We start from the raw sequence: 15,900 nt of genomic DNA on the forward strand, positions 1-15,900 counted from the left end.
TATTTCGATTGCAGCGAATTTCACTTCTTGAAATTTGCTTACAACTTATGCTTTTGCAAAAGTTTAAGAACCTGACTAACGTGAGTTTTATGAACTTCTACGTCCGTCTTTCCATCCATGGACCGGCTATGGACGAATACATCGTCATAACAATCCGGTACAAATTCTCGCACCAGTCACAAAAGAATCGTTACGCATCCGTTATATGTTGCAGGGGCGTTACTAAGCCCCTGCGGCATTACTAGTCATTCCCTGAGCATCCCATTGGGAGTGCTCACTGCTGTGTACGGAATGTCCCGTTCACGCATATGGATTTGATAGAACCCATCCATCAGATCCATAGACGAAAAGATCGTACTCTTAGTATAATGCTGCAACGGTACCGGCTCAACGCCGATACCTATTCAGTTTGTTGAGTGAGTGCACTATCCGCCACCCTCCTGTGGCCTTTTGCACACAAAAGGTCGGAGAGCTATGTGGGGAGGTTGAATCCCTTACATGGCCCGCTTTAATTCGATCGGTTAAGAATTTATCGATCACAAGTACATGTTCACGAGGCAGTGGCTACTGCTTCATGACACAGTACTTTGAGCTTGGTTTGAGCTCGATGTCATGTCGAGTGCCTCTATCCTTAGGCAACTAGCATGAAAATGTTTCAGGGAATACATCCCAAAACTCAATCGAATTCTTGTATTAAGGGTTTGTATTAAGTGACCAGTTTTACGTTTTCCCAAAATATACAACTGGTCACTTAAGACAAACGCTTTATACAACCGCTGACCGAATATCGATAACGTCTTCGTCCTCTGCGACGAGTACGCAGATCTCTCAAGAACTGATCAGGTGTCTCCGAAATTGACTTCGGAGGCGTATACAGATCAAGAGTATAAGCGCCTGCTCTTGATCCGTAAGTAACCAAGACATCAAATGTCTCGATTTTTCATGGGACCCCTTTTTCACAGCCTGCCGAGAGATTTATCCCTCGTGATGCTGAAGTCTAGTCACTTCAGTATTAACTATTGTGAGGAGATTTCTCCTCAAGTACGTGGGGACTTATTCCCTCAACGACTTTTGACTGTGGTTGCGCTATCACAGTCGGGTCCTCTATGGTCGACTCTCTACTCGACCTAGGATCGTCATGATGTCCTTTTTGGGCAATCGATATCTTCCTTGAATGTCGCCTGCTAGGTGTACATTCATGTCTCGATCCACTCGACAAATTCGAGTGGTTGACCTTCGGCGCTGCCTGTGCATTCGCACAGCCACCGGCAAATGACTCCACAGGGTGATTAATAATCACACTGTGATCTTGTGCAGTCGTACTAACGACCGTACCACAAGTGAGGCCATCGCACTCAGTCGTAGTACATCCACACGCTTGAGGACGCTCCAAGACGTTCATCAGATGGTCATCTGTTGAACAAGTGACAGGCATCTTACGGATCGATGCTGCCAGCTGATCCTTGGCTCGTATTTTCTGAGCCAAGGTAAACAAAGAATGACATCAAATTTGTCATTCAAATCCAGTACGATAAAATCATCATCGTACTGTTAATCTTTTAACGTGTGGTGAAATCTCACTACGCGTTTCATTACTGTTATCGATACGCTTGTCGCTAGACGCACCGTCATCCTCGTTGGGGGGATGTCGCGCGCCTACGACCTCAAGCGTCTGGCGACGAATAAAGTTATTCGTCTTTCCATTGCACCCGTTAACGTTTATACGTCTGATGACACGCTCGCAGTCCAATAGGGCTCCAAGTGGCAGAGTTTGTGTCACTTTTAACTTTAAGGTGATGAGGGATACCTCATCGCCAGGCGCAGAGACCCAAAATGACTGTGTGTCTGGAGCAACTTTTGTCAAAAGATTTGCAAATTCTCTTGAGGTTGCTATATCAGTAGGACGTTGCGCCCCTACTGACCCCGACCGTTTTTTTTGCGGTCCGCTTCGCTTTTGCGATTTCTCAACAACGTCGGACCCGCGACCGTTGCTCTTTTTGGCATTCGGTCCATAATTACGTTCAGTACCTCTCGGTACTGGGCGTGGAGCACTACACTCATGAGCGTAATGTCCTAACTTTGACAGCAATTGCATTTCTGCAATCGCTAATTGTTCGATAAGCGAGGTTAATCGCTTTTGACAAAAGAGAGGTCCATAGGTTCTGGACCTCCAAGCTTGTTTCGTCTTGAAGGACGATATGATGACAAACCAGCTTGAGCCTGTCACAAGCTTAAGTCCTCCTATTCCGCAACTGGTAATGCTTCTTCAAGCGTATCTAGTACCAAGCGGAACAGGTGGGTCTTTACGGGACCATCCGCAAGACCTTGCATGAACACCGTAATACACGTGTGTTCATGAATGTTTGCGATACAAATCGCTAAGAGTCGTATGTGCTGGGCATATGCGTGAACATCACGCTTGCCTTGCTTGAGTTTCAGAAGCTCTGATCGAGCTCTGAACTCAGCCTTAGGAAGTTCAAACATCTGTTTGAGCCGGGCTTTAAAAGCTAGCGACCTAAAGACATATGGGTCGCGCAACTTGTGGCCCAATGCCCAAGTTTTGGCACGACCTGCCAAGTTTGATTGAGCAAATGCGATTTGCAGTTGCTCGTCGACGATGTGACGAGCACTTATGGCATCGTCCAACTCGACAAACCATCTTTAGAGGGAGCCTTCTTCGACTCCCCTATACTTAGAGATGTCAATCTTTAAGGTTTCGGGACGACGCGTGTGCGTCATCTTAGGTATAGGGGTCTATACCTGTTGTACCCTCAACAGTTCTGCCTGTTGAGGGCCTTGCGAATTCAGCAAAGCTACCTTTTCCTTCATCTCGTCAAGTTTATGTTGTATGAACTTGGCGATGACTGAATAGGGGCATCTCTGTCCAAATTTGACAGCATTGCCAAGATTGCATCATTTCCTACGGTCGAACTCATTCGTTTGACCGCACTCCTTTCTATGTCACTTAGAAAGGAGTAGCTATCACGCGAAACGTGATGCATATTTCCATTATCATCTGACATGTCCATGTTAAATGATTGAACTGGGATCCTTGGACGGACTACAAAGTGCTACCAGGTGTACGGGGCAATACTGACTTGTACTGCTTCAGTACAAGCCCAATTCGCATTGCTTCAGTACAAGTCCACTTCGCACTGCCTCAGTGCGAGTGGTACCCCACGTCCCTCCACGTACACTAGTACGTGCAGAGGAAGACTCTCTTTAAAACGCTTGCTTTAAAGAGGGTTAATTAAAAACTGTATTAATAAAATTAAGTTCTTCTTGTCTATCTACCTAATACTAACTTAATTAATAACTAATACAACACATGTACTAAAAGTCTTATCTGTCTTTCTGTTTGCGCGCGTCCAGCGCTGACTGGACCGCGGAGAAAGTTAATACAATGGTCTATATCTACTAATGGATAAGCTTTTATAAAATGTTACCATGTAAAGTAATATTCTCCAAATATTATCTACCTTTTAGATAATATATTAATTAACAACCTTTAAATTGCTAATTTCATGGAGATGCACCGTTACAAAAAACCGCATTTGTTACCAATTATAAATGGGCTAACTATCTTCAAATAGGATAAAAGGGTATTTTGCCATAAAGTAATATGTACCACAACAACGGTTCTCCAACCAATGTTTGCCCATTATTAAGACGTAAATCGTTCCATCCGAGTCTTCGTACAAAATAAATCAACATGTTAGATATTCTCCTTGTGCGTGGACCTTATCACCGTTGTCGTGGAAGAGACGTGAGGTAGTTTAGCATCCAAAATTCAAGTGTTATCGACTGTTTCGTCTTACTTTGAAAGTATCAAAAATTATTGATTTTTCGAAACGTTTTCCAACTTTTATATTCGTTGGTGGTCACAGCCTTGCGGCGTAACCATTTATTACGATGCCAAAGACCGAAAAAGGAAAGCCCAAGCGGGCGTGCCCGCTCGAGAAGCAATTGGCCCATGATAATAAGCCATGGTACGATCAGAACAATAAGAAGACTGGGCGCCGCGATAGCGTCGATTTGGATGACGACATGACAGAGGACATGGTGCCAGAGAAGCTAAGCCGCCGCACCTTAGCACTTGCCAAGCAGCAGCAGGTCGAGGAGCAGACGCAGCTGAATAAAAGTAAAATGCAAACGTCAACATTGAAGCAAGAAAGCGATTGTAGTGATGAGTCTGAGGACGAGAACATGGACGAGTACGACGGCCAGGACCTCGTCCGTATTAATGGCGACTACGTGGAAGAAGTCGAGATCTGCGAAGACGACGAAGAAGCACTCGCTAATTTCATGATCGGTGCGCCTGAGCGTCGTAATTTGGCGGATATAATCATGGAAAAGATTTCTGAAAAGGAGGCTCACGAGCGAGGCGAAACGAACGAGACTCCACAAAGCAATAAGTTTGATCCAAAGATTGTCGAAGTATACACGGGCGTCGGTAAAATCCTGCATCGGTATACGTCTGGCAAGTTGCCAAAAGCGTTCAAAGTAATTCCGAGTCTTAGCTACTGGGAAGACATTCTGTGGCTAACAAATCCTGCCAAGTGGTCCCCGCATGCGATGTACGCTGCTACACGGTTATTTGCGTCGAACTTGAATCCAAAGATGGCCCAGCGTTTTTTTAATATTTTCTTGCTTGAACATGTGCGGCAAGACATTCACGAGAACAAACGCTTGAATTTTCATTTGTACATGGCTCTAAAGAAAGCGCTTTACAAGCCCCAGGCATTTTTTAAAGGCATTATCCTTCCGCTTTGTGAATCAAGAAACTGCACTCAGCGGGAAGCTGCGATCATTGGCAGTGTGTTGTCAAAGATTTCCGTGCCTGTGATCCACTCAGCAGCGACTCTCATGAAGTTGTCAAGTATGGAATATTCTGGTGGCAACAGCATGTTCATTCGCGTGCTGCTAAACAAGAAGTACAGTCTACCCACTCGTCTCGTATCCGAGCTGAGTCAGCATTTCCTGCGCTTTACCACGGACACACGGAAACTGCCGGTGCTGTGGCACCAGTCGCTCTTGGTGTTTGTTCAGCGATACAAAAATGACATCCCTAAGCAGTACAAGGAAGCAATGAAGCCACTGCTAAAGCAGCACTTTCATCATCAGATTACACCTGAGATCCGTCGTGAACTTTTTAATGAAATGTAAATACGCCACTCTTTTTTTTTTAATTTCTATTCCCATTAAGTTTTATTTCGAAATGACCGAGTCGATAGACGCGTTCGTGTTGGAGCGTGCGTTGTTCTGTGAGAAGAATGTGTGGTTCTACCAAGTACCAGCAGGTCAAGTGACGAACTTGGCACCACGCGCGGATGCTTGGGATCCAGAGCATCCGCTTCTGACGGGATCGGTGCGTGTGCTGCAGAAAGGTGACGCGTGCTTTGTGCAGCTCTTTGAGCCTGTATCGGACGACGCAGAGACGTCGGCAAGCCCAACACTCTTTGCCCAGTGCCCTTTGCATATCACGCGTGAACTCAGTCTCGATGTGTATGTACACGACTGTGTGGACTCTTCGCGCTACTTTATGCTGCGCGTGGAAGACGAAACGAGCGGACGCTGCGCTTTTGTAGGCATTGGCTTCCCGGATCGCACGGTAGCATTCAATTTTAAGGCCACGTTACTAGACTACGCAAAGTATGTGCTGCGGCAATTCAATGTGCGGCATATGGAGACCATAGAGAAGACAGAAGTGGCCGATGGAATGTCATCTCAGAAAAAGGATATGAGCCTTCCGAAGGGAACTACGATCCGAATGAATCTTAAAACCAGCGCGAATGAGGATGGAGAAAAATTGACACGGCATCGAAGTTGCAATAATGGAGGTGCAGTGAAAAATGTGCCGTTAATTCCACCACCACCGACAGAGTCTACAAAGACCGCGGCACCTTCCTTGGCAGTGGCGGAGTTTGTGACTACTGGAACTGATGAAGATTGGGGCGACTTCACGTCGGCTTGAGCCGTCTCTTTGCTTGTCCAACTGATAAATTACATTTAACAATACACTCACTATACTTGCGCCCATCTTTGAGCGCACCTTACCGCTTTTAATAGCTAGTGTAACTCAGTTATAGGTCGCTTTGCGTGCGCCACACCATCGATTCCTTCTAGTGTAACTCAGTTATAGGTCGCTTTGCGTGCGCCACACCATCGTTTCCTTTTTTCATATTTGGTGTTGCGCACTTACCGAAATGCAACGTAGCTTCGTTTAATCTTCTATATTTGGCTTATTTATTTCGGTGTGCCCTCTTTAACATGTGAGCGCTTGCTAAAGCCGCTCTGATAAAACCAATTTCTTTATAAGAAATTAACAAAAGGTCCTAGTACGTCACTTACGTCGCACAGAGTGGCAAAGCTGCTGAAGTGGTCATTATAGTGTCATGCCGGGTAATTTGTTCTTTGCGCGGTCGTTTTTGCCACCCTTGTTGATACCTAGTTTTATGACGGAACGACCAAAGTGACTTGCGTAGAATAGACTCATCGCATCATCCGGTTGTCAAATTTGCAGCGGAGATATTTGATAGCGTCATTAACGTATAACCGCGTCATGTAAAGCCCTCTAAGATGGTGGATAACGAGTATTTATTTGCAATGGCCATTAAGGTATTGGAGACATTACATTAATTACTTATGGACTCAATAAGGATTATACATTGACATACGAACTCTTGCTGTGGCGAAAACCACAAAGGCTTCCAATAGATTAGTCGCTGTACGATGCTGGTGCTTGTAGGTGCTCAAATGATGATGAATTACTATTGCGTGAATGCTATCCTCATAAATGTTGCCAAAACCATTCGGTACGGCTTTTTGGAATTAGCCGGAAGCACCGTTTTCCATAATTTAGATGTAGACAAAGGTTCACGTGGCTTGATGCCACCGTCTCCCTGGGCGTCATCTAAGGACGCATAGGATTATGAGCGATTTGATTTGTCATTTAGAACATTACATATTCTAGTATCGCGCCCTAACGATAATTAGTAAAATTGAAATTTCAAAATGTGGCTTGTCAACTTCTTAAAATTGTGGTGGATTTTATTCAAATAAATTATCGTAGTTATAACAAAAGACTTCCATGCTAAACACCATGACGGCTTAAATCCATTTCGCCACGATCTAAATGCCCAACATCGTGACGCTCCTAGCTGTCAATACCGAGATGCTTGAGGTATTTAAACCGAAGATCGTGTGACGAGCGAGCACGAGGCGACAGCAAGACTTGTTTCTGCGACAATGTAAGCGAAGGCACCAGGATGCTCGAGCTACGACTTTGCGGGGGCGAAAGACTGCGACGCCATTCTGCTGCTGCTGTTTCATTAATAGTCCGCTGCTGAGTCTCAATCGTACGCTGTCGAGCCTCCTCCCGCGCCATGTTTTCATTCTCCAAGTGTTCATTTCCCACCTGCGTCTCATATTCCCGCTCCATTTCCTCGTATACCGCGTCTAAATTGCGCTCCACCATCGCAATAAATTCAGCACGAGTGGGCCACATGCACTCACGTTGTCGTTTGGAATAATCGCGGTGGAGTGGAATATAAAACAACTCCGCTTCTTCATTAAACAGCACTTTCTTGCAATCGTTGGGGTTACGTGGCGAGGTTGCAAATCCAGTCAACGACCGCGAATGCCGTGCGCTTTCCACTCGACACGTGTCTTGGAGCAAAGGCTTCTCATCGGCGTCGACTGCCGTCACAGGTGCGTACCAGCTCGTGATGAGCCGTAGAAACCCCTTTGCGCCATGATCTTGCTCCAACTCCGCGTCGTTTAAACGCACTTTTAAACCCTGTTGCCGTTCCTTTTTCCGTCCCGTGCTCTTTTCCAAGTCATTACGCGAGAGACTAAAACCCAATTGGCTCCAATACTGTCGTCGAATCGCCGCAGAATCTTTTCGTAGCAAAGGGATCGAGGCTGCGACGGAAGACGATTCATTCCTACTGTCAAGGACAATTGATGAACGTCTCGTTTCGTGGGCATGACATGGAGGAGGAAGACTGCCAGCGGGGGTACTACACGTTCGAGTCTCTCGTACAGCAGGATTACTGCCGCTTCGATGCGTTCGCCTCCTTATTGGGCTCGAGGTTGACGGCAAACTCTCTGCGTCGCGACTTGCACCATGAAGCGGTGCATTCTTACCCTTCACTTTGTACCGGAGATTCTGTCGCGACCGTCGCCGGCGCTTCTCGTCCTCGACCGCTAAATCATCTACAGGGCACACCTGGAGCCTGGATTTGTCGAGATATTTGCAAGTCTCCTGATGCGTAGTGTGCTCGTCGGTGACTCGTTCACCGTCGTCAGAGAGCACATGCGCACCATTGTCATCGTCAGGCTCCTCCGAGCTCGAGTCGTCGCTCGAACTGCAGTGTTCGCTACTGCTCATCGTCGTGTCGCTAACGACGCTGTTCTCGCACACGCTTGGTCGGTCGCTACAGTCTCGACTAATGCGCTTGTGGACGACCGCCATGTCCTCCCTAGCTGCGAATGCGTCGCAAGACGACGCGACGATTAACGGCACTATCCCTGCTTTGGGAGCCGAGATACCGCTTTGCATGTATTTGCCAGAGGCGGCGTTCATGTTGTATGGCAACGGCTGCTTCGAGTCTGTGACGGATTAAAAGCACGCCAAGCCTCGTGGGTCGCCCGACTTCTTTCTTGCGCGACGCGATTGCGCGAATGAGCAGAGAAGGAAATCATCGCCAAATCCCCGAAAATGTAACCGCGTCCCCGGGACAAGTGTATAACTTATGTCTGGGACATAAATGCGGCATGTCGCGAGACGGTGGAAGAAATACGCTGAATGTTTATAACCTTGACAATACAAGGCATGCTAGAGTATAACTTTGGGTGGTTACTATCAATTAAAACCTCTATAATTAAAAGGACCTTACAAATCATAGGGAACAGTCACCGGAACCGCGCGCCTACATCATTCGCTCCCAACAATGAATAGTAGCTAAGCTGCCAGCCGTAGCTGACATTTTTTCTAAATCTGAATTGCGAGGAATCGCCCACAGATCTTGTACAGTAGCAGAATAAGAGTATCATGTCATGGGGACTATTATATACTTCGGTCTGGCTGTGTTGAAGGGGAAATCGATGACACAGTGTCACATCCTACCAATCCACAACAACATACTGGTCAGGGAAGAGAAATTTTAAGGGAAAAATCGCACTGTTCTGTTTCTGACAATCGTCAGCTGCTGCTATTCTACTGTAGACAGATGCTTCAGCGGGTAAAGTAGATGGCATGGACATCCGAACAATATGGCAGCCGGCACGCTTGACGATAATGAATATTAGTATATCACATAGAAACCGACGGCCTAGCTCCAGTAGAAGAGTAGTCGCTCGAAAACTTATTCAACACCTTCAAATCATTAATCTTGTTAACAACTTAAAAGCTTAGTGATATTACTCATATTCTTTCCAAACAGCTCATGCACCGGAATTATTTCATGTCATGCGGATACTTAGGTGTAGGCCATTGATCAAGTAGCCTTACTACAGAGCGAGAGTGCATTGGTCTACTAAGAACGCTCTAAATTTATTAAGCTCCTAGAAGTGCAGATAATAATTACGCGAGATGGATGCTAGCTGGCTTCTAAATGGGTACAGTATATCATATTCTGTTACAGAAGTCAAATTCCACTTTTAGCAAGATCCGGAAACATCGTTTTCTCAAAATAAAGCTAACTGCGCAATGAATTAATCACGCAAATTTTGACAAATTTCTACCATTGTTTAATTATGTAAAATTTGATTTTTGAAAGGTTTGAGACGGAGCAAAGATCACAAGATTAGTTTGCAAATCAATTTAAAGTAGATCGGATGTTTTGTTGTGACAAGTGACACTTCAACACAAGTAGCGTGCAAATTAGATGTTATGTGCGTTCCACACAGAAGCTGTATGATATACAGGTGTCCCTTTATAACTTATAGCCACTGTGGAGGGTGAAAGTTTAAGTTATCTCAGGTTATAAGTTACGTGGGGAATATAAATATCTACTAAACCTCACTTTACTGACTGTTATATCCGGTTTTCCCCCTCCTGTTTCCGCATACAGTACCAGCTCCATGTCCCAGACGCGCCTCACCAATGAGCAAAGACTTCAAGTCTGCAGGCACAAATCACACAAACCACAAATGAGCCAGTGTGCCCTTGCATCTTGGGCTACAGCCCAGTTTAGTTAGAACATTACGCAGGCTGGTATCAGTGGCATCTTTTAGAAGCGGAAGGAACTGAAAGTCATGACAGAGACTGACCTCACTGCCAAGCGCCATCGTGTCGCACACCATCCTCAACTCGAAGAAGCCCTGGCAACTTGGGGGCTTCAGTGCCAGCAAAAAACGTTGCTCTCACGGAGAAGATTATCAAGGTTAAGATTAAGTGCTTTGCTGACCGCCTGGGATTGGTTGAGGATGCGGACAAGTTTTCCAGTGGATGGCTTCAGAGATTCCAGCAGCGAAACAAACTTCGTTGCATCCGAATTCATGGTAAAAGTGGCTTCACATATCAAAAAGCCATGGAAGCTGCACTGCCTGAACTCAAGGCAAGCATAGCTCAACATAGCTCAAAGATGTGTATAACCCTCGCTCATCACGGTTGACGGCATTCTGAAGGTAAAAGTGCCTGTAACGGCGCTTGAATGCGGCAATGATGCCAGCATCCATGGGCTGAATTTTTGATGTGCAGTTTGGTGGAAAGCGACCTCGATATCCCCAAGCTCCAGTTCTTCTATTCTGTGAGAGAAAGCATTATCTAGCAAGAGAATAATCTTTCTGCCCTTTCCCTGGCAAGGCTTGGCTAAACTAGAGGGAAAACCAGAGAAGCTTCATCAGCATGTTTTACGCTGCGAGAACTGCCCTATTGCAGACAAAAGTTTTACTTGCAGGAAGTAGCTAAGGAAACCAGCACTGCCATCCAACGGAAACGCCGCTGCCACTCGGATGTGGTAGATTCTGATGAGAGAAATACTATTTGGGTTAAGCACCTCAGATGTTGGCCCATCTTCTGCGAGTCGCGTGTCCAGTTCAACAACGGAAGGTGCCAGTGTACAACATCGTCGTATACAACAGAGTGTTGCCATCTGGGCTGTCAAGCCGCTGTTCCAGACAAAAGCTGAGGGGTTACACTCGGTTTTCCTCCAAGAAAATATACGCTCTGTGTTCGCTATCCTTGCGGACACCATCCATAATAACTTTCGCAAAACGCGCGTCCAGATTATCAAGGAATAGTACACTCGGTTGAGCAATTAGCTCCACGCCGATTGTCAAAACGCTTCATCTCCTCCAATGTGAGTGCATCTCGAAAGGTAGCAGAATCCGAGTAAATGTCCATATACTCGCAATAGCAAGGGGATCGACGGATAGCGACATCAGTCGAGGGATATCCATTGAGTAAAAATTTGGCTCCCATTTTTCTCCAGTCTTGCGGCCAGCGATGACGTCCACAAGCGTCGTTTATCAGCCTGCACAACAGAGACAACAGAGGGAAGCAAACAACGAACACTTCATATTGAGACTATAAATTGCATTGTAGCTGTACAGGTGTCCCATGGAAAACTTATTCCCTCATAACTTATAACCGCATATGAGTTATAGGGTATTGGTTTCACTATTACCGTTGTATTGTGTATAACTCATAACTAATAACAAATAAGATTTGGAGAGAATATAAGTTTTCCGATTCCGATCGAGAAATTTTTTTACTTGTCAAATTACTAAGCTTGTGCGGCCAGGAATTTAAGGTAAGTTACGTATTGGGCGCTGTACGTATGGGAAATTGAAGGTCCCGGATTCGCCTATGGAAGGCCGATTTGCCAGATCAAGAAGTGTGGCAGTTATAGCTAAGGAGTTTAGTTTTTCATGCTTGCTGACCTAAACTTCCTCCGCAGCTCTGGTTCCTGATTCTCCTCCTCCTCCTCTTCTGCCTGCTGAGCCATTGCAATAATTTCCTTATCATCCAGCTCCTCGTGCATCATCTTCTTCTCATCTGGATTCAACAAATACTAAATTACCATAGGGTTCCTCAGTGGTAGCCTCTCTAAAGCTTCATGCAGCTCTAGCTCAATTCCCGCTCCTCCGTGTTCACCATCTGCAACTGCGGTGCTGCTGCAAAGAGGCCCGTAAGCCATAAGCAGTTTACCACTGTGGTAACTGAAATATCCTGCCCCAAACACCACCGCATTACTATAAGCTGAACAACCTTGTAGATGTCGGCCTCCCATGGATGAAACAGGTCTGATTCATATCATTAAAATCATTTTCTTATGCGAGACTCATTAATGATTTCTTATGCCTATTCTACAGCATGGTTCCAGAAAAGATCATTTCACAGGGAAGAATTGAAGGTCCAAAGAAGGACAAAGCGAGCTATATCTGATTTTGAATACCTTATCCTAATTGTACTTTGCTAAATAAAAATTTCTGGTCCTTTCTTTCGCGTTTCACTATAGCATTTACCGCCAATGCTGATGGCTCCGAGAAGCTAAAACGTTTTTTATTGGGAATTCCAAGATCTCACGCTGTTTCAAACGGCAGACAGGAGAACGGCTAGGGTTTTATTTCAGGAAAAACAAGAAGGCATAGATAAATGGAATCCTCTCCCAAGAGTGGCTGAAGAACTTGACAATGACATGGGAATAAGTTGTATTCCATGTGATATTGCATGTATACCTGGAGCTCAGTGATGAAGAAGCACATAATGCCGAATTGAAAATCTCGCTGTGATTCACCCAAAAGTTGTCGGATTTGTGGTCTTTCACCTTCGAATTAGCAGTAAGTTGTGATTGAGTTCCACTCACAATTTGACATCCAGTGTGCGGGTAATTACCGCCACTGGCGCAGTCAAGACAAAGGCTGCAGCAAGAGCCAACACTACTTGTGAGGTAGAATAGATACAGCCATGCCGGAGGTGATACCGGCGTAGGACGTAAACTCTGCGTCAATATACGTATACCGAACACAATCTCAAGAATGAGATAGAGAATAAATCGGGGTCTGGTTGTGTGAAGCTGTGCGCCAATACATGCGGAAGAAGCGTTTAAGCAGAAATCCGGTCTAAAGTATCTCTGTTGCAGTACGCTCGCACCATAAGTCAACTTAGCAAACTCTTTCGATGGACTAGTCATACCCTCAGAATTGAAATTTGACAATGACACTTCATAGTTCTTGCTCTACTCGAACACCCTCACAAAAAAACGTCTTGCCACCGTTGCCGTTGCTCACACCGGCACCGATCGCCTCCAACATCCACGTCGCGGGGTTGTACTTGTCTTTCCATTTCGCCGTACCGTCGATAGACTCAAAGTACGCAATCTTTGCACTCGCGTTCTTTCCAAGCTCACCGGCCAAAACCGTCTCACCGTCACGCTTGAGCAGTAGCAAAATGGTTGAAAACATTGTAGATGGCTGGTGAATCGTGCACACAACGTTGGTCTTCGCGTTCTTGCTTGCTGTCGCTCCGCTTTGTAGATCAAAAAAAGCTTTTAAAAAGCATACTGAATATATTTTTTATATATAACTTGATCTTATAAATTTTGCGAGTTAAAATGCTTCTAAATAAACTATACTTACTATATAGTCGATAAACAGACGTCTTCGAAGTGAAAAGGTATTCGATGTGGTGTTCAACCGCATGTTTTTTGACGGATCATAGGCCACGACTTTCGATTAACATATTAATATATGATGGGTGGGGGCTAGAGTACGGGGCATGAAGGCACGGCCATGCCCAGAGGGCATGCCCATTTCGTGCCCTTTTAAAGGGAGTACAAAATTTAGACATGCCCTTCCCGTATTAAGTTGCCCTTTTAAGGGGGCAAAAAACATTAGTAAAGCCTGCCTTCATTCTCCTCCCCTTTCGCTCATTGCTCCCGCCTGCAACATGCCCCTCCCACCTCCTCCTAATGGCTTTGCTGCCCCTCTCCCCCCCCCAAGGTGCACGTTGGGCAAATTTTTACCGGTCTACCACCAAGAGCTCTGGTAACTGCTACAGTGCTAAGTGTGGCCGCAGTAATCTATGGTAATATTCCTTTTAGTTTTGCCGACAACATCTATGGAAAAAAGTTTATTAAAACACTTTCTCCAGGTTATTGCCCGCCGAGCAGTAAAATGCTACGCAATCGTCTTCTGATGGAGACGTTTTCAAAGGACCTTTAGTATAAGCTGGCATTCCTTCCGACTTATGAAAATTTCATCCTTTGACAGGATGGATGGACGGACGTATCCGGAAATTCTCTCTATGCATTTCTGCTATTGAAAGAGGAGGAAGAACATGTGTTGGAGATTGCAGACCTCTTTGGTCACCGTCATACAGCCTTGGTCTTTAAGGAACAACTGGTGTTGGCAGTTCTGAAAACGGCGGTCAGATGCAATCAGCAATCGCATGTGGAGCCGGCAACCCTCGTGCAATTATAAAGATGCGTAATGATGTACAGGACGAGTTTCCCAATATCATATCTATTCGCTGCTGTTTTTTTTGCATGCCTTCAATCTCCTTGCGAAAGATATAGCAGGATTTGCAGCTGTAATTCCAGTTTGTCGAGTAAACCAAAAGTTGGTAATTTTTTCCCGTCGTCCCACATCTGGAAAAATACGCTGCAGATCGCAGAAGGCGGAAGGTATCACCCGCTTCCTGAGCACCTTTTGCGAAACTCGATGGTATTTTCTTGCCCAGGTATGCCTTGGGGTATCAACATTTGAAGAAGGATCTCGATATTGCTTAGAGCAAAGCAGCAAAATCGAATATCCTTCAATCATAATGCAAAAAAAAACGAATCACCATTATGAATAGTCATCATTTTGCAAATAATGACAGCCTCATCAAAGTTCTTAAGCCAGTCATGATGCCATTGGCCGCCTTAAAGCTGGAAGCTGTAGTCTATCGGATGTTTTGAAAGAATTTATCCACATCCACCACACAATATTAAAAATGGATGTGGGGATTATTGAATTCAAGGAGCACGTACTTGCTGCAATTGGAAGGCGAGTTAAAGAGTTTGCTGATTGCCTCATTAGAGTTTGTTTGAAACTGGCCAAGAAGTGGAATTTTACCAAACGTGAAACAGGCCTTATATATAATGAATTGATAAATTACAAAAATGGGAACACTTCTTTTAATGAAACCAAACTATTCAGAGAAGTGAAATCTGTCCGCCAATCTTGGCAAGAATGTACCGGAAATTCCCCAATATTGGGTCGTTTTGCCCTAAACGTTTGGGCTATCGTGCCCCATGCAGCTGCTTGTGAGAGGGTATTCTCAGATTTGGGGCTTGTCAAGACGAAGCCCAGAAATCGCCTTGAAGTTAGCCGCCTTAATATGCTTGGGCAGCTTCGCAGTAAACTACAACGGGAGGCTGGGAGAAAGAAAAAGGTCGAAGATTGAAAAGGGAAAATGACACCTGACCAGTGAAATTGAATTTTCTTCAATGGGAATGTTTGATGATGGTGAAACTGAGATAGCTGACGATAAAAAAACTACCACTGAGCCACTATGCAAGGAGCTTGAGGAAGTCAATTTTGAGCTTGATGATGTATCTGTGATGGAAGAATACTCTGACTTTGAAGCCTATGAGAATGGTATTAGTGACCTTGATGCAGAAAATGATGTCGGAAACAACCCTTTAAGTAGTAGCATAGGAGACGATTTTAGCATTGATGATATCATGAATAATTTACGTTGAATATACATTATTGATGTCAATTATTGATAACTGTGAGGCACAGAATAAAGGATTGTTATATCTCATCTAATGCACTACATCTATGCTAGTAGCATTAATCAATTAAATTAAATTGGTTGTTAAATTAATAGCATGCCCTAGGGAAGAAAGCATGCCCCACGGGCATGCCCTTGTTTTTTTCGTGCCCTATACCCTAGTGGAGGCT

General features: G+C 45.0%; 3 protein-coding genes across 3 annotated transcripts; 2 read left to right on the forward strand and 1 right to left on the reverse strand.

Annotated features, from left to right (window-relative positions):
- Window positions 1-3,912: 3,912 nt before the first annotated feature.
- CCR75_004686 (uncharacterized protein) lies at window positions 3,913-5,166 on the forward strand (the record flags this gene model as incomplete). The annotated part of the gene is made up of 1 exon (XM_067962772.1): window positions 3,913-5,166. One exon carries the CDS (start codon window positions 3,913-3,915, stop codon window positions 5,164-5,166), a length of 1,254 nt encoding a protein of 417 aa, XP_067815239.1.
- A 52-nt stretch (window positions 5,167-5,218) lies between these two features.
- On the forward strand, window positions 5,219-5,974 carry CCR75_004685 (uncharacterized protein; the record flags this gene model as incomplete). The annotated part of the gene is made up of 1 exon (XM_067962771.1): window positions 5,219-5,974. The coding sequence occupies one exon, from the start codon at window positions 5,219-5,221 to the stop codon at window positions 5,972-5,974; it is 756 nt and encodes a 251-aa protein (XP_067815238.1).
- Window positions 5,975-7,156: 1,182 nt separating this feature from the next.
- On the reverse strand, window positions 7,157-8,587 carry CCR75_004684 (uncharacterized protein; the record flags this gene model as incomplete). The annotated part of the gene is made up of 1 exon (XM_067962770.1): window positions 7,157-8,587. The coding sequence occupies one exon, from the start codon at window positions 8,585-8,587 to the stop codon at window positions 7,157-7,159; it is 1,431 nt and encodes a 476-aa protein (XP_067815442.1).
- Between the last annotated feature and the right edge of the window lie 7,313 nt (window positions 8,588-15,900).

The sequence above is a fragment of the Bremia lactucae genome, linkage group LG3, assembly GCF_004359215.1.
Source record: "Bremia lactucae strain SF5 linkage group LG3, whole genome shotgun sequence".
Lineage (NCBI taxonomy): Eukaryota > Oomycota > Peronosporomycetes > Peronosporales > Peronosporaceae > Bremia > Bremia lactucae.